The 23,053-nt window shown below is 46.7% G+C and overlaps 1 protein-coding gene across 1 annotated transcript; it reads left to right on the top strand.

Annotated features, from left to right (window-relative positions):
* The first annotated feature begins 3,164 nt into the window (after nucleotides 1-3,164).
* LOC144485906 (uncharacterized) lies at nucleotides 3,165-22,124 on the top strand. Its single transcript, XM_078203974.1, has 4 exons — nucleotides 3,165-3,267; nucleotides 13,798-13,808; nucleotides 14,805-14,901; nucleotides 21,283-22,124. The coding sequence occupies exons 1-4, from the start codon at nucleotides 3,165-3,167 to the stop codon at nucleotides 22,122-22,124; spliced, it is 1,053 nt and encodes a 350-aa protein (XP_078060100.1).
* Nucleotides 22,125-23,053: the final 929 nt, after the last annotated feature.

The following is a 23,053-nucleotide window of genomic DNA, read 5'->3' as shown; positions in this document are numbered from 1 at the left end:
GCGGAAGTAAGGCCATTCGGCCCATCGAGTCCACTCCACCATTCAATCATGGTTGATTTCAACTCCATTTACCCGCTCTCTCCCCATAGCCCTTAATTCCTCGAGAAATCAAGAATTTATCAATTTCTGTCTTGAAGACGCTCAACGTCTCGGCCTCCACAGCCCTCTGTGGCAATGAATTCCACAGACCCACCACTCTCTGGCTGAAGAAATTTCTCCTCATCTCTGCCCATGTGGGGAAATAACCTCTCTTCATCTGTCAAGCTACCTTGAGCAGCACGGTGGCACAGTGGTTAACACTGCTGCCTCACAGTGCCAAAGATCCATGTTCAATTCCCGGCTTGGGTCACTGTCTATGCGGATTCTGCACATTCCCCCCGTGTCTGTGTGGGTTTCTTCCAGATGCTCCGGTTTCCTCCCACAGTCTGAAAGACGTGCTGGTTAGGTGCACTGGCCAAACAAAATTCTCCCTCAGTGTCCCCGAACAGGCGCTGGAGTGTGGCAACTAGGGGATTTTCACAGTAACTTCTTTGCAGTGTTAACGTAAGCCTACTTGTGACACGAATAAATAAAATTTAAACTTAAAAAGATTACCCCTCATTCTTCTAAACTCCAATGAGTACAGGCTCAACCGTTCCCAATAACACAACACCTTCCCAGGTATTAGACTGGTGATCCAGTATAACGTGGGAAAATGTGAACTTGTCCACTCAGACAGAAAGAACAGAAAAAGCAGCAGCTTATTTAAATGAATTGCAGAACAAAGAAGAAAACAGCACAGGAACAGGCCCTTCGGCCCTCCAAGCCTGCACCGATCATGTGTTCCTAACTAGACCATCCGTTTGTATCCCTCTATTCCCAGTCTGTTCATGTGGCTATCTAGATAAGTCTTAAATGATCCTAGCATGTCTGCTTCAACCACCTTGCTTGGTAGTGCATTCCAGGCCCCCACCACCCTCTGTGTAAAAAACTTTCCCATACTTATCTGTATTGAACCTTGCCCCCCTTACCTTGAACTTGTGACCCCTTGTGTTTGTCATTTCTGACCTGGGAAAAAGCTTCCAACTGTTCACCCTATCTATGCCCTTCATAATTTTATAAACTTCTATTAGGTCGCCCCTCAACCTCCGTCTTTCCAGGGAGAACAACCCTAGTTTACTGAATCACACCTCATAGCGAATACCCTCCATACCAGGCAACATCCTGGTAAACCTTCTCTGCACTCTCTCCAAAGCCTCCACGTCCTTCTGGTAGTGTGGCGACCAGAACTGGACGCAGTATTCCAAATGTGGCCTAACCAACGTTCTATATAACTGCAACATCATATGCTAACTTTTACCCTCGATGCCCCATCCAATAAAGGCAAGCATGCCATATGCCTTCTTCACCACCTTTTCCACCTGTGCTGCCACCTTTAAGGTTCTGTGGACTTGCACACCCAGATCCCTGTGTGTGTCTGTACTCCTGATGGTTCTGCCATTTATTGTATAGCTCCCCCCTGCATTAGATCTCCCAAAATGCATCACTTTGCATTTATCTGGATTAAATTCCATCTGCCATTTCTCCGCCCAATTTTCCAGCCTATCTATATTCGGCTGTATTCTCTGACAATGTTCATCACTACCCGCAACCCCAGCAATCTTTGTGTCGTCCGCAAACTTACTAATCAGACCAGCTACATCTTCTTCCAAATCATTTATATATATCACAAACAGAACTCTGAGGTACAGAGCAATCTGGGTGCCTTGGCAGGTGAATCACAAGTTAGTTTCCAGGTGCAGGGTTAATACTCAGGTCCATGAACTCCACCACCATGCACCCCACAAACTGTGTCACCCTCATCAGCGATACTATCCTCCTCCCTGACCACAGTCTGAACCAGACCAATTGCAATCTTCCTTTCCTATTTGACCTCGAGTTGAACTATTGGCGACATATCCTCACCGTCTCTAATATTACTGTTTCCACCTCTAAGACAATTAGATCCATCCTGCCTCAGTTCATTTGCTGCTGAACTTCTCATCTTGCCTTTGTTACTTTCAGATTTGACTATTCCAACGCTCTTCTGACCGATCCCCCATCTTCCATTCTCCATAAACTTACCCTCCTCCAGAACTCTCTGGATGGTTGGCAGTTTAGTGGGAAAGAGTGAATAGAACGGAAGATGGGTTTCATGGACAAGATTAGCTCTTGAAGGGACAAGGGGAGATGGAGAGAAACTAAAGAAAGTCAGTTTAAGGCCTGGGCTGGGCAGATCTTCAGAACAATTTTGAACTTCCGGGGTAGTGGAAGGGAGGAAAGCAGCAGAGGCAGCTGATCAGATTGTCTCAATCTTAGTGACAATGGGGCAGCACAGAGGCAGAGTGGTAGCATTGCTGCCTCACAGCGCCAGAGACCCAGGTTCAATTCCAGACCAGGTGGGCAGTTTGCACGTTCTCCTGAAGTCTGTGTGGGTTTCCTCCGGGTGCTCTGCTTTCCTACCACAGTCCAAAGATGTGCAGGTTAGGTGGCTTGGCCATGCTAAATTGCCCCTTAGTGTCTAAAGATATGTGGGTCGGGCGTATTGGCCATGATGGATGCATGGGGATAGGGCCGAGGTAATATGCTCTGTTGGAGAGTTGGTGCAGACTCAATGGGCCGAATGGCCTCCTTCCACATTGCAGGGATTCTATGATTCCATGAGCTCCTCACACTCGTTGTTTTGGCAAGAATGGAGGAGACTGGGGATACCGAGGATGTTTTAAAATTATTAACCACACTGGCTGTTCCAACACAAAGCTGATTTATTTGACTTTTATCCAGAATATTAACACATATGATCGGGATCGAGTTTATCAACATCAGCAGAAACAGAGCACAAAGGTATTTTTTAAGACAAATGATAGAAAAATATCAGGAAGGTCAATGCAATAAGAAGATTGGATTAAGTAAACCCAAATTACTGTGGATGCTTGAAATCTGAAATAAAACAGAAAATTTGGGAAAAACTCAGCAGGTTTGGCAGCATCTGTGGAAAGAGAAACAGAGTTAACGTTTCAAGTCTGTACAGATCAGGTAAGAATGGCAGATTTCCCTCCCTCAAGGACACTAATGAACCAAAGATCCAATTTCTGGACTGTCAAATTGAGATTAGGGAAGGGGATCAGAGTGAAGGTGTAAAGATTATGGGTGAAGACTTGAAGAATATGAGTAGCTTCAAGTTCCTGGGGTCAGTGATGGGAGGAGATGGAAATTTGGAAATGAAGAAACAGATTAGCTCTGGCTGCAGTAATTGGAAGATGTGCAGTGGAATATTCTGTGATAGAAAATTATCACTGAACTTGAAAAGGAAGAATCTACAATCACAGCAAGTAGTTGAGGCCAAAACATTGTGTGATTTCAAGAAGAAATTAGATATAGCTCTTGGGACTAAAGGGATCAGGATATTGAATTCGATGATCAGCCATGATCATAATGAATGGCGCAGCAGGATCGAAGGGCCGAATGGCCTACTCCTGTTTCTAGTTTTTATGTTTCTATGTAGTGGAGAAGAGATTGAAATGGTCTGGACATCTGTTATGGAGAGTGAGGGAGGAAATGTGGTGAGGGGAGTGATGGACATGGGACTGTCAGGAAGAAGGAGAGGAGGAATGTCTAAGACCAGATGGAAAGATGTGGTGGACAGAGACAGAAATATAATGGGATTGGGAGAGGGATGGTGACTGACAGGAGGAGATGGTGAAGCAGCTTTGTGGTGATTCCAAGTAAAATGGGAAGAGGAGGAAGAAAAACACCCAGATCCCAGTGAACATGGATGTGGTTAACAGCAAAACCAAATCGTGGTAGTTACTCGTGAACTGGCTGGTGTCTCAGCAGATTGGATAACTCGATGAATCCTTTCCCCACACTGGGAACAGGTGAATGCCTCTCCCCAGTGTGAATTCGCTGGTGCCTCAGCAGGTTGGCTGACTGAGTGAATCCCTTCCCACATTTAGGGCAGGTGAATGGCCTTTCTCCAGTATGTGTGCGCTGGTGTTTCAGCAGGGTGGATAAATCAGTGAATCCCTTCCCACACTCGGAGCAGGTGAACGGTCTCTCCCTGGTGTGAATTCGTTGGTGAACAGTCAGGTTTGTTGATCTCCTGAACCCAGTCCCGCAGTCAGTGCACTTGAATGGTCTCTCGTCCGTGTGAACGCGTTGATGGGACATCAGTTGGCTGGAACTTTTATAGCACTTCCCACAGTCTGGGCATTTAAAAGGTCTCTCGTCAGTGTGAACTCGCTGGTGTGTCAGCAAGTCAGATGGCCGAGTGAATCTCTTCCCACATTCTGAGCAGGTGAATGGCTTCTCCGCAGTGTGAGTCATTGTGTGTAAATGCAGGCTGCCGGACTGAGTGAATCCCTTCCCACACTCGGAGCAGGTGAACGGTCTCTCCCCAGTGTGAACCTGCCGGTGAACCAAGAGGTTGGATAATTGAATGAATCCCTTCCCACACTCGGAGCAGGTAAATGGTCTCTCTCCAGAGTGAACTCGCTGGTGTGTCTGTAGGTGGGATGACCGAGTGAAACTCTTCCCACACACGGAACAGGTGAATGGCTTTTCCCCAGTGTGATCACGTTGGTGTGTCAGCAGGTGGGATGACTGAGTGAATCTCTTCCCACACAGAGCAGGTGAATGGCCTCTCCCCAGTGTGAACACGCCGGTGATTCAGCAAGGTTGCCGACCGAGTGAATCCCTTCCCACACTCGGGGCAGGTGAACGGTCTCTCCCCACTGTGAAGTCGCTGGTGATTCTGCAGGGCAGATGAATGAGTGAATTCCTTCCCACAGTCCCCACATTTCCACACCTTCTCCCTGTTGTGACTGCGCTTGTGTCTCGACAGGCCAGCTGACTGGCTGAAGCCTCGCCCACACACAGAACACTGTACAGTTTCTCTCCACTGTCAACGGTGCTTCTTTCTTCCATGTTCAAAATCCGATGAAATTCAGGTTATGATAAATTAGGTGACCCCGTCAGATTTTGATGTGTTTTTGATTTCAGTTTCCTGACTGCAAATCCTCCCCTTCTAAAGCCCTGTGAAATTGATTTAAAACAGAAAAAAGGGAGTGAGAGAGAACCCACAAGAACACAAAGGCAGATTGTGAAATTGAGCTGAATGAATCTGGTAATTTGTGGGGCCGGCACTAGGAAAACGTGACCATGGAAACTGCTGGATTGTCACAAAAATCAGACAGGTTCAGTAATATCCTTCAGGGAAGAGAACCTGCCATCTGTTCTGTGCCTTCACAAGACTCTGGACACAATGGGTGAAGAGAGACAGAGTGATATATATACACATAATATATACATACACACGAGAGAGATTGCCCCAATACAAACTTCACTCCCTAACCGCGCTATCCTTCTCCCGAGCAACTATCTGAAGTGAAATTAATTTCACAACATTACTGCCATCCTTTACCCAAAACTGAGCTTCCGACCCTGTACCTCTAGACTTAACCACCCCATCTCTGAAATCTCCTCCATCACACAACCCCGTGAGATATCTGTACTGATCTAATTGTGGCACCATGAGTGTGCCACATTTCAATCACACCAACACTGTGAAAAAGTGTGTGTAACTGGAAAATACAGATCAACGTCCACAACCAACACCCGCCCCGATACAAGTCATTCTTAATTGGTCAATCTCTGCTTCAAGGCTCGGTTCTGGGACAAACGCCTGCAACAAAATAATAGCAAAATACTGTGGTTGCTGAAAATCTGAAATAAAAAGAGCAAATACTGAAAATACTTAACTTGTTAGCTAGTAACTGTGGCAAGAGAACAGAGTTAAAATATCTGAGTGTGCAGAATCAATATGGATATACAATCAGGATCAAGCGTAGGCCATTCAGCCCCTCAAGCCTGCTCCACCATTTAATAAGATCATGGCTAATCTGACAGTAACTTCAAATCTTCAATTCCAGGGAATTATGGTGCAGATTTGATGTTTAATATCAGCCAATGAGCAAAAGAGAAATGATCTCCAGTGCAGGAAAAAGAATTCCTGACCATTGGAAGATAGAGATGGTACATCAGAAGCACATAGCTGAGGGATGGGAAAAGGTGAAAGCTTCATTTAGATACAGTTGCAAGAAAATAACAGTAAAGTACCAAACACGGTTAAAATAAATCTACTACTAGAAAAATAGAGAGTTAAACAATGACAGAGGTAATCAGAGAGGGCAGAGGTGAAACAGAGCAATGGATGGATATGAATTCAGATCCAAAGAAAAAGAGTCAGACCAGCCTGAGAGATAGAACAGAGCACAAATAACAGAGCATGGCACTAAAAGCACTGGATTGTAGATGAATGCTCAATAATACTTACTTCTGGAACTTCGAGGACCTTCGCCGGGTTAGGGATAGTGAGGAGGTCATTGACAGGAGCTATCGGCAGGTGGTCACACCGGGACCACGGGAGGAGGGTAACTGGGTAACAGTGAGGAAGGAGAAAGCTCGGGTGATGGTGAGCACCCCGGTGGATGTGCCCCTTAATAATAAGTACTCCTGTCTGAGTACTACTGGGGTGGACAGCCCACCTGGGGGAAGCAGCGGTGGCAGTGTCTCTGGAGCTGAGCCTGGCCCAGTAGTGCAAAGGGGTAAGGAAAGGAGGGTAGTGCTAATTGGGGACTCTACGGTGAGAGGGTCAGATAGGCGTTTTTGCGGACACAGACGGGACTCTCGGATGGTGGTTTGCCTCCCTGGTGCAGGGGTCCGGGATGTCTCTGGTCGAGTCCCAGAAATCCTGAAGGGGGAGGGAGAGGAGCCCACGGTCGTGATGCATATAGGTACTGCTGACATCGGTAGGAAGAGGGAAGGGGTCATGAAAAGAGAATATAGGGAGTTGGGTAGACAGCTGAGAAAGAGGAATGCAAAGGTAGTAATCTCGGGATTGCTGCCTGTGCCGCGGGAGAGTGAGAACAGGAATCGGTGGAGAATTAATGCGTGGCTGAGGGACTGGAGCAAGGGACAAGGATTTGGGTACTTGGATCATTGGGACCTCTTTAGGGGCAGGTGTGACCTGTTTAAAAAAGACGGGTGGCACTTGAATCCCAGGGGGACCAATATCCTGGCGGGAAGGTTGGCTAAGGCTACTGGTGAGACTTTAAACTAGAAAGGTTGGGGGGAGGGAATCGAAATGAGGGGACTGAGAGCGAGGAGGTTAGCTCGCAAATAGATAAGGAATGTAGACAGGGTAAGAGGGAGGTTAGACGAGTGAGGGAGAAGGGAAGTGCTCAGGCTGAAGGTCTGAGATGTGTCTATTTTAATGCCAGGAGTGTAGTGAATAAAGTGGATGAGCTTGGAGCGTGGATTGCTGCTTCGAATTGTGATGTGGTGGCCATTACGGAGACTTGGATGTCTCAGGGACAGGACTGGGTGCTTCAGGTGCCGGGTTTTAGATGTTTCAGGAAGGACAGGGAGGGAGGCAAGAGAGGGGGGGGAGTGGCACTGTTGATCAGGGATAGTGTCACGGCTGTAGAGAAGGTGGACGCCGTGGAGGGACTGACTACGGAATCTCTGTGGGTGGAGGTTAGGAACAGGAAGGGGTCGGTAACTTTGCTGGGTGTTTTCTATAGGCCGCCCAATAGTAACAGAGATGTTGAGGAGCAGATGGGGAAACAGATCCTGGAGAGATGTAGGAATAACAGAGTTGTCGTGATGGGAGATTTTAATTTCCCAAACATAGATTGGAATATCCCTAGGGCTAGGGGTTTGGATGGAGAGGAGTTTGTTAGGTGTGTCCAGGAGAGTTTCCTGACACAGTATGTGGATAAGCCTACTAGAGGAGAGGCTGTTCTTGATCTGGTGCTGGCTAATGAACCTGGACAGGTGGAGGATCTCTCGGTGGGTGAGCATCTTGGGGATAGCGATCATAATTCTATCTCCTTCACGATAGCATTGGAAAGAGATAGGGTCAGGCAGGCTAGGAAAGTGTTTCTCTGGAGTAAAGGGAAATACAGTGTCATCAGGGAGGAAATTAGACGGGTAAATTGGAAGGAGGCATTCTTGGGGAAAAGTGCCGAAGGAAAGTGGAGGATTTTCAAGGAATGTTTGTCTGGAGCTCTGCATGACAACGTTCCGATGAGACAGGGGGGTGTTGGTAGGGTACGGGAACCGTGGTGCACGAAGGTTGTGATGAACCTGGTAAATAAGAAAAGAGAGGCGTACAGAAGGTTCAGAGAGCTAGGAGGTGTTAAGGATTTAGAGGAGTATACGCGATGTAGGAAGGAGCTTAAGAAGGAAATTAGGAGAGCGAGAAGGGGTCATGAGAAGACCTTGGCGGGTAAGATTAAGGAGAATCCCAAGGCTTTCTACAAATATGTCAAGAGTAAAAGGATGAGATGTGAAGGCATAGGACCCTTAAAAGGTGAAGGGGGAAAAGTTTGTGCGGAACCGTTAGAAATGGCGGAGGTGCTTAATGAATACTTTACCTCGGTATTCACGGTGGAAAGGGATCTGGGTGGTTGTACTGCTGGATTGCGGAGGACAGAAAGGATCGAGCATGTGGACATAAAGAAAGAGGATGTGTTGGAACTATTGAATGGCATCAAGGTTGGTAAGTCGCCGGGACCGGATGGGATGTACCCCAGGTTACTGTGGGAGGCGAGGGAGGAGATTGCGGAGCCTTTGGCGATGATCTTTGCATCGTCGATGGAGACGGGAGAGGTTCCGGAGGATTGGAGGATTGCGGATGTGGTCCCTATATTCAAGAAAGGGAACAGGGACAGCCCGGGAAATTACCGACCGGTGAGTCTAACCTCAGTGGTTGGTAAGTTGATGGAGAGGATCCTGAGAGACAGGATTTATGATCATCTAGAGAAGTTTAGTATGATCAAAAGTAGTCAGCACGGCTTTGTCAGGGGCAGGTCGTGCCTTACGAGCCTGGTTGAGTTCTTTGAAAATGTGACCAAGCACATTGACGAAGGAAGAGCGGTGGATGTGGTCTATATGGACTTCAGCAAAGCGTTCGATAAGGTCCCCCATGCAAGACTTCTTGAGAAAGTGAGAGGGCATGGGATCCAAGGGGCTGTTGCCTTGTGGATCCAGAACTGGCTTGCCTGCAGAAGGCAGAGAGTGGCTGTGGAGGGGTCTTTCTCTGCATGGAGGTCAGTGACCAGTGGAGTGCCCCAGGGATCTGTTCTGGGACCCTTGCTGTTTGTCATTTTCATAAATGACCTGGATGAGGAAGTGGAGGGATGGGTTGGTAAGTTTGCTGACAACACCAAGGTAGGTGGTGTTGTGGATAGTTTGGAGGGATGTCAGAAGTTGCAGCGAGACATAGATAGAATGCAGGACTGGGCGGAGAAGTGGCAGATGGACTTCAACCCGGATAAGTGTGTGGTGATCCATTTTGGCAGATCCAATGGGATGGAGCAGCAGTATAAAATGAAGGGTACCATTCTTAGCAGTGTAGAGGATCAGAGGGACCTTGGGGTCCGGGTCCATAGGACTCTTAAATCGGCCTCGCAGGTGGAGGATGCGGTCAAGAAGGCGTATGGCGTACTAGCCTTCATTAATCGAGGGATTGAGTTTAGGAGTCGGGAGATAATGCTGCAGCTTTATAGGACCCTGGTTAGACCCCACTTGGAGTACTGCGCGCAGTTCTGGTCACCTCATTACAGGAAAGATGTTGAAGCCATTGAAAGGGTGCAGAGGAGATTTACAAGGATGTTGCCTGGATTGGGGGGCATGCCTTATGAGGATAGGTTGAGGGAGCTTGGTCTCTTCTCCCTGGAGAGACGAAGGATGAGAGGTGACCTGATAGAGGTTTACAAGATGTTGAGGGGTCTGGATAGGGTGGACTCTCAGAGGCTATTTCCAAGGGCTGAAATGGTTGCTACGAGAGGACACAGGTTTAAGGTGCTGGGGGGTAGGTACAGGGGGGATGTCAGGGGTAAGTTTTTCACTCAGAGGGTGGTGGGTGAGTGGAATCGGCTGACGTCGGTGGTGGTGGAGGCAAACTCGTTGGGGTCTTTTAAGAGACTTCTGGATGAGTACATGGGATTTAATGGGATTGAGGGCTATAGATAGGCCTAGAGGTGGGGATGTGATCGGCGCAACTTGTGGGCCGAAGGGCCTGTTTGTGCTGTGGCTTTCTATGTTCTATGTTCTATTTGAAAACCTCCTGCTGCAGCTGGAAAGATATCAGAAGCATTGGAATCAGAGAAATCACAGACTTCAAATCTTCCAACTCCCTGTAAAAGGAGATTACAAGAGTCATGTGTCAACTGTGGTTAGAAAATAAGAGATAAACATTTTTCTTGGTTTGCGATTGCTCCCCTTTTAACCCCCTGTAAAAGGGTGCAGGATTATGTAAAATGGGATATGCTTACATTGGAAGTAATTCAGACAAGGTTCACTGAGCTGATTCCAGGCACAAAGTGTTTTTTTTAAATGAGGAAACATTGGGCAGGGTGTATATATACTCATTAGATTTTAGATAAATGTTGTAACTGAAGCATATAAGATTCTGTGGGTGCTTGACAGGATAAGTGCTGCAAGGATGTTTCCCCTCAGAGGGAAATGTGGAACTGCAGAGCCAGTTTAAAAGGAAGGGTTGAAGACAGAGATGAGGAGAAATCGATTCGTTCAGAGGTCCAGTAGCCTGTGCAATTCTCTCCTTCAGTGAGCAATGGAAGCTGGCTCATTGGGTATACACAGTAAGCGTTTTAACAACACCAGGTTACGCTGTGTTTACCCCAGTCCAACGCTGTGTTTACCCCAGTCCAACGCTGGCATCTCCACATCATTGGGTATACACAGTAAGCGTTTTAACAACACCAGGTTACGCTGTGTTTACCCCAGTATGCACCATTTTTACCGACAAGGGAGTGGTGGGTTGGGGAGGTTGGGGCTGGAGGAACATTGGGTGAAGGCAATGATCAGATGAAGCACTGAATGGCAGAGCAGCCTCGATGGGTCGAATGGCCTGACACATGCGCACTGATTCACATTCCCACCTACAGAATGGCGGCAGTCGGCCCAGGCCCAACACTACCAGCTGCGGCTCCATTTGGTACAAACGGGGGGGACCGGGATGTTCTTTCCCGGGATTTGAACAACATGTTTCCGAAGCCTCTCCACCCGCCACATTCACCGCGCGCCGCTCTTCACCTCCTATTGACCCGGGATCCGTCTGTCGCCATTACCCGCACTGCGCATGCCCGAGACTCCGCCCCTCATTCACTCTGATTGGTTGGAGGACCAGCCGCTCCCGCTCGGTCCTCCAGCCCCGCCCCTCATTCACTCTGATTGGTCCGGAGCTGCCGTCAATCTGTTCCCGGGCCCAGCGAGCTGGAGCATGCGCAGTGTCGATTCTGGATGGGGTCAGTTTGGTTGGAAACTGGCAACAGGTCAGATTCAGAAACGAGGTGAGCGGAATACACTGGAGCCGGCAGGTAGTGTGGGAGGCTAAATAAATACAAGGTGTAGGCCCAGAACCGTCAACGAAAAACCATCGGCCTTCCATTTGCCACACGGGAGCCGTCGTTTTGTTTCTTCTGTGGTTGAAGGCTCGGGTTAGCGCCGCCATCTTTATAGGGGGCAACATTCTGCAATGCGCATGCGCCATCTTGATCATGGGCCATGTACTGCAGTGCGCAGGCGTGGCCATTGTGGCTGGACTCTGGGGAGGATTCCCAGTCTCTGACCTGCTCTTGTTTTAAGAAGTCTCACACCTGGTTAAAGTCCAACAGGTTTATTTGGTAGCAAAAGCCACTTGCTTTCCGAGCGCTGCTCCTTCATCAGGTGAGTGCGAGTTCTGTTCACAAACAGGGCACAAAGACACAAACTCAATTTACAAGATAATGGTTGGAATGCGAGTCTTTTCAGGTAATCAAGTCTTAAAGGTACAGACAATGTGAGTGGAGAGAGGGTTTAGGACAGGTTAAAGAGATGTGTATTGTCTCTTGTAGACACAGGCTCTTGTAGGTCCAGTATTCATATGTCTAGTCCAGTTCAGTTTTTGGTCAACGGTAATCCCCAGGATGTTGATAGTGGGGGAATTCATTGATGGTAATGCCATTTAATATCATGGAGATGATGGTTAGATTCCCTCTTGTTGGGGATGGCATTGGCTGACATTTGTGTGTCGTGAAGGTTACTTGTCACTTATTAGCCCAAACCTGAACGTTATCCAGGTCTTGCTGCTTTTGGACATGGACTGCTTCAATATCTGGGGAGTCATGAACAGTGCTGAACTTTGTATAATCACCAGTGAACATCCCTTCTCCCCCCCGCCCCTTTTCTGAGCTTATGGCGGAGGGAAGTTATTGAAGAAGTCACTGGAGTTGGTTGGACCAAGGACAGGACTCTGAGGAACTCCTAAAGTGATGACTTGGGCCTGAAATGACTGATCTCCAACAATCACAACCATCTATACATATGACCTGGAGATGCTGGCATTGGACTGGGGTGGGCACAGTACGAAGTCTCACAACACCAGGTTAAAGTCCAACAGGTTTATTTGGAATCACAAGCTTTCGGAGTGCTGCTCCTTCACCTGATGAAAGCTCGTGATTGCAAATAAACCTGTTGGACTGTAACCTGATCTCTATTTGTGTGAGGTGTGACTGAACTAGTGCAGAGGTTTTGCCCTGATTCCCATTAACCTCAATTTAGATAGGATTCCTCGTGTTGACCTCTTTTATCCATGTTTAGATCAAGGCTGTAGTGAGTTTAGGAGCTGAGTGGCTCTGGTGGAACCCAAACTGAGCTTCAGGGAGCAAATTATTATTTTGTAAGTACCATTTGATTGCACTGTCTAGAATCCTTTCCATCACTTTGCTGATTATCAAAATCCTGTAACCCTCTTCCTAACAGCACTGTGTAACTGCACCACATGGACTGCAGCAGTTCAAGAAGGCAGCTCACCACTGCTTTTTTGAACAATAAATGTCGGCTTAATCAGCGACACCCAGATCCCACAGAGGAACTTTTAAAAATTAGGAAAGGTAAAACAATGTTATGGTTTTGTGAGGGGAATTGAATACATAACAAAAAGAACTGATGTGGCTGCACTTGGCCAGGCTGGATTTGTCCTGCTTTTTGTGGATGGCACAAACCTGCGCAATTTTTGACATTATTAGGTAGGTGTCAATACTCCAACAACACATTAGCAGCTTGCTGGAAAATCATTCAGGAAGTGAAACCTTGTCCATTTTGGAGTTGTCTGACATCACTCTGGGTCTTTGGATTACTCGTCCAGTGACAAAACCACAATGCCACCATCTCCCCATAAGGTTACTGGTCTCTATGGGGAGATAACAATAGAGATATGTCCAGTGTTGTTTTATAGTACACATTAGATATAATAATCATGTTTCAGTTATAGAATATATTTATTATTTCCATTCTTGTAATCTAGTACTGTAACTATGTTACATAGTTCCAGTTTGTGACAGTACAGATCAGAAGGAATCTGGTTTAAAATTTGAGTCCCTGTCAACTCTCTGCATTCCAATCCACTCAGTCCCATTCCGTCCTCTTTATCCCCTTACTGTGTATGTCATTTTCCTTTGAGTGTCCACCCAATATCATTTTGAAACTTTATCTTCTCTTTAACCATCCTCAGAGACATTCCAGATTTTGACCACTCGCTGTCAAGATAAAATTATTCCTCCCATTCCCCCTTCCCACCTCTCTCTAATTAAGAAATGCAGTATTTATACCACATGTTTTTAGTCCAGTTATATGACCACAGAAACTGGAAATGTCTGTGCTGAATGTTAATCCTGTACTGACAGAGACAACTTTTGTAAATTCCTTTTACAGAATATCAGAAGGTGAGGATTTGCAGACAGAATTCTCAAACCAAATGTCAGGTGAAGAATGGCCAGAATTGCTCGATCGTCAGGACCTGAATATCATTGGCCTTTGAATCGAGAAGGAGAATGTTTCTCTGTTCTGTCTGCTTCAGAAAATTTTAAACGTCAGTGTGACTTGAAAAGCACGAAACACACATGCAAATGAGAGCGTTCCAGTGCACTGACTGAGGAAAGAGCTTTGACCAGTTAGATAATCTAAAGAAACATTACAGGAGAGAAAGACCATATCTGTGCTGAAGCTGTGGGCACCTCAGCTGATCAATAAACCTGGAGAAACACAAGGACGCCCGCACCATGGAGAAACCGTGGAAATGCGGGGACTGTGGGAAAGGATTCAGATCCCCATCCGAGCTGGAAATTCATCGACGCAGTCACACCGGAGAGAGACCGTTCACCTGCTCTAAGTGTGGGAAGGGATTCACTAATTCATCTGATCTGCACACACACCAGCGAGTTCACACAGGAGAGAGGCCCTTCACCTGCTCTGTGTGTGGGAAAGGATTCACTCGCTCATCCAACCTGTTAGAACACCAGAAAATTCACACTGGAAACAAGCCATTCACCTGTTCTGTTTGTGGAAAGGGATTCTCGTGGTCCTCCCACCTCCTGGTACACCAGCGAGTTCACACTGGGGAGAGGCCGTTCACCTGCTCTGTGTGTGGGAAGGGATTCACTCGGTCCTGTAAACTGCAGATGCACCAGCGATTTCATGCTAGTGAGAGGCCGTTCACCTGTTCTGAGTGTGGGAAGGGATTCATTTATTCATCTACCCTGCGGACACACCAGCGAGTTCACACTGGGGAGAGGCCATTCACCTGCTCTGAATGTGGGAAGGGATTCACTCGGTCAGCCCACCTACAGACACACCAGCGAATTCACACTGGGGAGAGGCCATTCCCCTGCTCCGATTGTGGGAAGGGATTTACTCGGTTTTCCATCTTGAAAACTCACCAGCGAGTTCACAGTAGGGAGAAGCTATTCACCTGCTGTCAATGTGGAGAGGAATTCTCTCGGTTATCCATCCTGCAGACACACCAGCGAATTCACACAGGTGAGAAACCGTTCACATGTTCTGACTGTGGGAAGAGATTCTTTCATTCATCCGCCCTACTGAGACATCAGCGAGTTCACACCAAGGAGAGGCCATTCCCCTGCTCCGAGTGTGGGAAAGCATTCACGCAGTTATCCAATCTGCAAACACACCAACAAATTCACACAGGGGAGAGACCGTTCACCTGCTCTGTCTGTGGAAAGGGGTTCACTCGATTATCCCACCTGCGGACACACCAGCGAATCCACACTGGGGAGAGGCCGTTCCCCTGCTCTGAATGTGGGAAGGGATTCACTCGGTTATCCATCCTGAAGACACATCAGCGAGTTCACAAGTGATTGCTGGTGGATTGTGCTGTTATTGCTGCTGTTAATCACAGTAAGAAGTCTCACAACACCAGGTTAAAGTTTGGACTTTAACCTGGTGTTGTGAGACTTCTCACTGTGCTTACCCCAGTCCAATGCCGGCATCTCCACATCATGTTAATCATAACCAGGACTGAACCATGTTCATTCTGACAGTTGGTGAAATGGGAGGGTTGGAGGGTTTCTTTCTGCTGGAGCCTCCCAACCTTCCTAAAGAGCAGTAACCTGAGCTGGGCTCAGTGTTCTGTTGTGGCCTCACCAGAGCTTTAGAAACTATCAGAATAACCTCCCTGCTTTTGTTTTCAATTCCTCAATTTCTGAAGCCCAAGATCCCAGATTTTCCAAACAGGAACATCACACAGTTTTGCTAGAAAATAAAATGCATTTTAACAACATTCTTAAAATGGCAGAAGAAGATTTTGACCAGTGAAGGAAGGAGTTGTTGACACAAACACAAGCTATTTTGACCTTGCTCTCTCCAAAAGAGAATCCAGAATGTTTGAGTCTGGGAAATGAAATTAAAAATGAAGCTGCAGCTACAACTGAGCAAGAAGAAGACATTTCAATGTGGAATTGACTGGAATATTCTCTCTGGATTTAAACAATGGAGGAACTACAAACATGGAAGAAAATAAAGTTCAAAATGTGAACTCTGAACAGACTGTTTTCAAAATAGAACTTGAAAATTCACAAATGAACAGCAATGAAGACGCTCCTTTTGCAGGAGGAACTTTGGACTATAATTATTGGAAGAATAAAAGTTTCAGAAAAGACTACAAGCAGTAATTTCCATCTTCAGTGGACTGAGATTCCTGGACATGGAACCCAGCAGTGTGCTGAGTATAAAGAAACTCTTGGGGTGAGGTAAAAAAATGGAACTAGATTTATATCATAAATCTTTATTGACTGTACTATTCAATTTGTAGTGTTGTCTTTTTAAATTTTATTTAAACATACAGTAAAGTTTGTTTTTGTTTAAAAATGTGGAATCTTGTGATGTAATTCTTTCAGTTAATCACTGGGTGTTCAAATTTCTCTGCAAACGTTAACAGTCCTGACCGAGATCGCAAAAATTCACACAAACAGTGTTTCAAAACAAATCGAAGAAAAAGATGTTTTTTCTTCTTCAGTACAAACATTACACATGAAGAAACCCTCTTCTGGTATCTCCAATAATTTGTTGCTTCGAGCAATTCTTTTCATGGAACAATCAGATAATTGATGACTGAAAATGGAACTAATTGTATCCCTTTACAGCAGGAGGGCGATCGCCCGGCACAGAGGGGAATTAGGGATTTCTCCCATAGACCAATTGACAGGGATTCTACCTTCCAACCACCTGAAGTGAATTCTTTACATGAATCATCCGTGCCAGTGCAGTTATCAACTTGCAGTTTGGCTGATCAGAAAATGCTTTGTTGCTGATTTTCCTTGTGTTAGGAAGTGACAATGCCAAGACCAGATCTTGTTTCCTCCTTGAACGGGATGTAACCCGTGTCCACATCTTCATTCTTCCACTGGTTGTAAGGTTCAGACTCCGAGAACATCAGCAGGTAATCAGACCCTGACAATTCCCACTGCCTTTCAGTCATTTCTCACAAAAGCTGCTGGGATTGGAAGCTTCTGTCTGAAATATACTTTCTTTTAGTTTCCAACCTTCACCATTAGACAAGCATTTTCTGTTACCATGTTATAATCCTGACAGCCTTGGGGTGGAGTCAATCTTTATTTGGTACAGATTTGTTCACAGAATCAAACATTACAGGTTCAACTCTGACTCCAAGTTATATTAGTGAGTCCCACTTTTTACCTGCTCATTATAACTATCTAATCAGTGCCCTCCATCTGAATAAACTTCACCTCTATTGATATAATTAACAGCCACAGTCAGAGCATCCAAAAGGTCACTAATGGGTGTGACTGCCATGGTGTCTCAGCAGCTTGGGTGAACAAGTGAATCCTTTCCCACACACTGAGCAGGTGAATGGTCTCAGTTTGGAAACTGAGGGAAAATAAAATTTCAGGCAGAAGCTTCCAGTCTGGTAGGTTTTATGAGAAATTGCTGAAAGTGAGTGGGAATTATCAGGGTCTCTCCCCAGTGTGAATTCCCTGATGTTTCAGTAGGTCAGATGATGTTCTAAACCTCTTTGCACAGTGAGAGCGCCTGAACGGGGGCTCCTCAGTGTGAATGCGCTGGTCGACCCTCAGGTAGGCTCAGGTTTTAAAGCAGCTCCCACAGTCAGAGCATTGAACAGGTTTCTTATTGGGGGAGGAGCCTCAGTATTCCAGCAGACTGGATGATTGACTGAGTCACTTCCCACACACACATCAGATGAATGGCCTTTCCCCAGTGTGTAATCGTTTGTGTCTCAGCAGACTAGATAATTGAGTGAATCCCTTCCCACACTCAGAGCAGATGAATGGCCTCGGTCCAGTGTGAATGGGTTGGTGTGTCAGCGGGAGGGATGGGTGAGTGAATCCCTTCCCACGCTCTGAGCAGGGGAACAGTCCCTCACCCGTGTGAAATCGCTGGTGGTTCTGCAGGGTAGATGACTGAGTGAATCCCTTTCCACACACACAACAGGTGAATGGTCTCTCCCCATTGTGAACCCGCTGGTGTGTCAGCAGGGCAGACGAATCGCTGAATTTCTTCCCACACTCAGAGCAGGTGAATGGCCTCTCCCTGATGTGAAGTCGCTGGTGATTCCTCAGGGTGGATGAATCACGAAATCCCCTTCCAAACTCAGAGCAGGTGAACGGTGTCTCCACAGTGTGGCTGCATCGAAGGGATTCCAGCTTCGAGGGACAATTGAATCCCTTCCCACAGTCCCTACATTTCCATGGTCTGAGTGTCTTTGTACATCTCCAGGTTCAGATGAAGGTTTGACCCCACAGATAACACATACATGGTCTCTCCTCACTGTGAATCCTTCAATCTTTTCCAGGCTGTGTAACTGGTTAAAGCTCTTTCCACAGTCAGTTCACTGGAATACTCTCACTCGAGTGGATGTGTCTCAGTGATTTTCCAGTCACACTGATGTTTAAACAGTTTGAAGGGACAGACAAACATTTCCCATTCTAGTTTCAAATGCCGATGGTATTCAGATCCTGAATAATTGGGTGACTCTGTCAGATCCTAACGTCATGTTTGTTGAGATTTGTGTCTGCAAATTCTCCCCTTCTAATAGCCTGTGAAAGAAATTCACAAAAATCATTGCTGTCAGTACAGGGTAAAAACTCAGAACAGACAATTCTAGTTTCTGTGGAACATTCTTTCATCTCATTCTTGAAAATTTGTAAATCTCCATCCCAAACACTCTCCCTCCATTCTCACTTTGCTCGACCTGAAATAGACATTGTCCTGAGGGTGCTGATTCATCCTAATCGACAGATCCGTGCTGACTGTTTCATGTACTGAAATATTCCTGAAATCTTCACACAGGCTTGTGTCTAAGCAGATAAAAAATTTGCATATTTAGTGAACTAAAAATGTATGCAATATTCAGCACTCTATTACATGATTAGAGATACAGATGGGTGCGGAAGAACTTGACTTGGGGAGCAAGCAATCATGTTCTGGAACTCACTGACGATGACAGTGGTGGAAGTGGAGACGACCAGTGATTTCAAAATAAAATTGGTCGGGCACTTGAAGGAATGAAACGTACTGGGGAACAGGGATATGGAGGAAAAATGGCACTGAGTGGATTCCCCGACAGAGACTTGGCACGGACTCAAGCTGCTGAATTGATTTATCTTGTGCTCTGCTGACTCTTTAACTGGAAAATATACAGAGTAGTTACAATACTATTCAGGAATTAAACAAAATCAACTGTAACACAAATCCATAAATAATATACCTAATATGCACCATATAGTAAGAAGTCTCCCAACACCAGGTTAAAGTCCAACAGGTTTATTAGGAATCACAAGCTTTCAGAGCACTGCCCCTTCATCAGGTGAGAAGGAGCAGCCTCTGAAAGCTCGTGATTCCAAATAAACCCGTTGGACTTTAACCTGGTGTTGTGAGACTTCTTACTGTGCCCACCCCAGTCCAACACCGGCATCTCTACATCATATGCACCATATAACAACACCAGACATATCAATGTTGTTACGATTCTCATGGTCACCTTATAATAAACAAATTCCCACAAATCACAATTGAATAAACTGAAAGACAATGTTTCATTTTTAAAAAATGTTACTTTAAAAATTAATCTAAAATTAACATCAATGAATCATGCATTAAGAAACAGTATTTGAATAGACAAGATAAATTACACTTTAAAAAGCTCAGACAATAAAAACAGGTTCCACAAAATCACAAACATTTCCCCCTCAGTATATTTGGCTCTAATTCCAGTTTCAGAGAATTTCTCTGTCTCTGTATTTCCCAGGGGGGAAAGAAAGTGTTTTCCTCACAGATGTTGTCCAGAGGATGAAGTTTGAGTCTGTGTGTGAAGTTTGAGTCTGTGTGTGAAGTTTGAGTCTGTGTATGAAGTTTGAGTCTGTGTGAAGTTTGAGTCTGTGTGTGAAGTTTGAGTCTGTGTGTGAAGTTTGAGTCTGTGTGTGAAGTTTGAGTCTGTGGTGAAGTTTGAGTCTGTGGTGAAGTTTGAGTCTGTGTGAAGTTTGAGTCTGTGTGTGAAGTTTGAGTCTGTGTGTGAAGTTTGAGTCTGTGGTGAAGTTTGAGTCTGTGTGAAGTTTGAGTCTGTGTGTGAAGTTTGAGTCTGTGTGTGAAGTTTGAGTCTGTGTGCGAAGTTTGAGTCTGTGTGTGAAGTTTGAGTCTGTGGTGAAGTTTGAGTCTGTGGTGAAGTTTGAGTCTGTGTGAAGTTTGAGTCTGTGTGTGAAGTTTGAGTCTGTGTGTGAAGTTTGAGTCTGTGTGTGAAGTTTGAGTCTGTGTGTGAAGTTTGAGTCTGTGTATGAAGTTTGAGTCTGTGGTGAAGTTTGAGTCTGTGGTGAAGTTGGAGTCTGTGGTGAAGTTTGAGTCTGTGGTGAAGTTGGAGTCTGTGGTGAAGTTTGAGTCTGTGGTGAAGCTACAAACAGAAGCTGTTCTGTTTCAAATCAAACTGCGGGACTTGGAAGAAAATGATGGGAAGATTTTGCAAAGTCCCCTCCCCCACTCCCTCAGCTGGCAGCCCAGCACGCAGGCGCAGAGAGCGCTGCTGAGCCGAGCTGTCCGGAGCAGGCGCAGAGAGCGCTGCTGAGCCGAGCTGTCCGGAGCAGGCGCAGAGAGCGCTGCTGAGCCGAGCTGTCCGGAGCAGGCGCAGAGAGCGCTGCTGAGTCCAGCTGTCCGGAGCAGGCGCAGTGCGGCTGCCGCCAGCGGTCCGCTCTCGATCTCTTTTTGGAGCCGCAGGAGAGAGAGGGGGGAGGGGGAGATCACCGAGCGGCTTCTCGCTCTGGCCGGAGCCGCCAGCCGGTTGCCTGGAAACCGTGGCTGGAGGAGGGGGAGGGGGAACAAAGGGCGGGGGCGGGGCTCCCGGGTCCGCGAGACGGGCCTGCGCCATGGAACCCCGACACGTCACTGCGGAGCCGAGTAATTCCTATTGGCTGATTCAGGCAGCGCTCCATTGTGACGTCTCAATGCGGAAGTTGGCCACTGAGCTTCAGATTAAAGCTTCCACTTCGATTTGAAAAGACTTCGGCCATCAGTGAGTGGAAAAGCAGCAACACCCTGCCACACCCGAGTGAGAGTGTTCCAGTGCACTGACTAAAGAGCTTTAGTAAGAAGTCTCACAACACCAGGTTAAAGTCCAACAGGTTTATTTGGTAGCAAAAGCCACTGTGTTCACCCCAGTCCAACGCCGGCATCTCCACATAAAGAGCTTTAACCAGTTACACAGCCTGAATAAATATCACATCATTCACAGCAGGGAGAGACTGTACCCGTGTTCTGTGTGTGGACAAGGCTTCAACTGATTGGCCACCCAAGGGAGAGGCAAGGACACCTGCACCATGGAGAAACCATGGAAATGTGCGGACTGTGGGAAGAGATACAGAGCCCCCTCTCTGCTAGATGCTCATCGGCGCAGCCACACTGGGGAGAGGCCATTCATCTGCTCTCAGTGTGGGGAGGGATTCGCTCTGTTGCCCAGCCTGCAGTCACACAAGCGAGTTCACACTGGAGAGAGACCGTTCACCTGCTCTCAGTGTGGAAAGGGATTCACTGTGTTATCCACTTTGCAGAGACACCAGCGAATTCACACTGGGGAGAGGCCGTTCACCTGCTCTCGGTGTAGGAAGGGATTCAACCAGTTATCCAATCTATGGACACACATGCGAATTCATACTGGGGAGAGGCCATTCATCTGCTCTCGTTGTGGGAAGAGATTCACTCGGTCATCCGACCTGCGGACACATCAGCACGTTCACACCGGGGAGAGGCCATTCACCTGCTCTCAGTGTGGGAAGGGATTTACTCGTTCATCCGACCTGCAGAGACACCAGCGAGTTCACACTGGGGAGAGGCCATTCACCTGCTCTCAGTGTGGGAAGGGATTCACTCGGTCATCCGACCTGCAGACACACCAGCGAGTTCACACTGGGGAGAGGCCATTTACTTGCTCTCAGTGTGGGAAGGGTTTCAGTCAGTTATCCACCCAGCAGAAACACAAGCGAGTTCACACTGGGGAGAGACCATTCACCTGCTCTCAGTGTGGGAAGAGATTCACTCAGTCATCCCACCTGCGGAGACACCAGCGAGTTCATACTGGGGAGAGGCCATTTACTTGCTCTCAGTGTGGGAAGGGTTTCAGTCAGTTGTCCAACCTGCAGAGACACCAGCAAATTCACATGGGGAGAGACCATTCACCTGCTCTCAGTGTGGGAAGGAATTCACTCAGTTATCCCACCTGTTGAGAGACATCAGTGAAGTTATACTGGGGAGAAACTGTCCACCTTGTCAGTGTATAAAAAGTGTTCAGAATTTCATCACAGCTACTGAGGCACCAACAAGTTCACAGGGGTTGGATTCTGCTGTTATTGTTTCTGCTCTCAATTACATCCAGGACTGCATTTTGTTCATTCTCACAGTTAGTCAATGGAGAGGGTCGGAGGGTTTCTTTCTGCTGGACTGGCCGGTCTCACAACTTTGCCTCCAGTGAGCTGATGTTCTTTGAGTCTTGTTGCGAATACCTTGTTTTAAATTTCACAAGGATCACACAGTGACCGGGTGTGAGGAAGTTCAGAGATATTTAGTCAGCATTTCTGTTTGAAACTCCCCCAGATGCCCATCCAATTTCCTTTGTAATTGTTTATTGTCTCCACTTCCTCCATCCTCGTCGGCAGCGAGTTCCAGGTCATTACCATTCGCTGCATCAAAATATTCTTCCTCACATCCCTCCCTACATCTCTGACCTGAAACTTGAAATCTGTGTCCCCCTCGTCCATGTCCCATCAGCTAATGGGAACAGCTTTTCTTTGTCCACCTTATCTACACCTGTCAGAATCTTGTCCACCTCTATCAAATCTCCCCTCAACCTCCTTTGCTCCAAGGGGAACAACCCCAGCCTGACATTGACAATAAAGAACAAACTAACAGAATATGTTAAGACCTGAAACCAAATGGGAATGTTTAATTCCTGTTTTAAAGATATTGTGAATATCTTGTCCTGGACAATAAAGGAATTGGAATAACTCACCTTGGGAGTGGTTGAATGGAATATGTCAATCTGGTATCCACCTACAGTCCAGTGAAAGTCTGGAATGTGTAGCTGGAAATCCCTCCCTAACAGCACTGTGGGTGTACCTACACCTCAGGCATTATAACAGTTCAAGAAGGCAGTGTT

The sequence above is a fragment of the Mustelus asterias genome, unplaced genomic scaffold (genome assembly GCF_964213995.1).
Source record: "Mustelus asterias unplaced genomic scaffold, sMusAst1.hap1.1 HAP1_SCAFFOLD_244, whole genome shotgun sequence".
In the NCBI taxonomy this organism is placed as follows: domain Eukaryota; kingdom Metazoa; phylum Chordata; class Chondrichthyes; order Carcharhiniformes; family Triakidae; genus Mustelus; species Mustelus asterias.
This window is presented reverse-complemented; position numbering and strand designations above follow the sequence as displayed.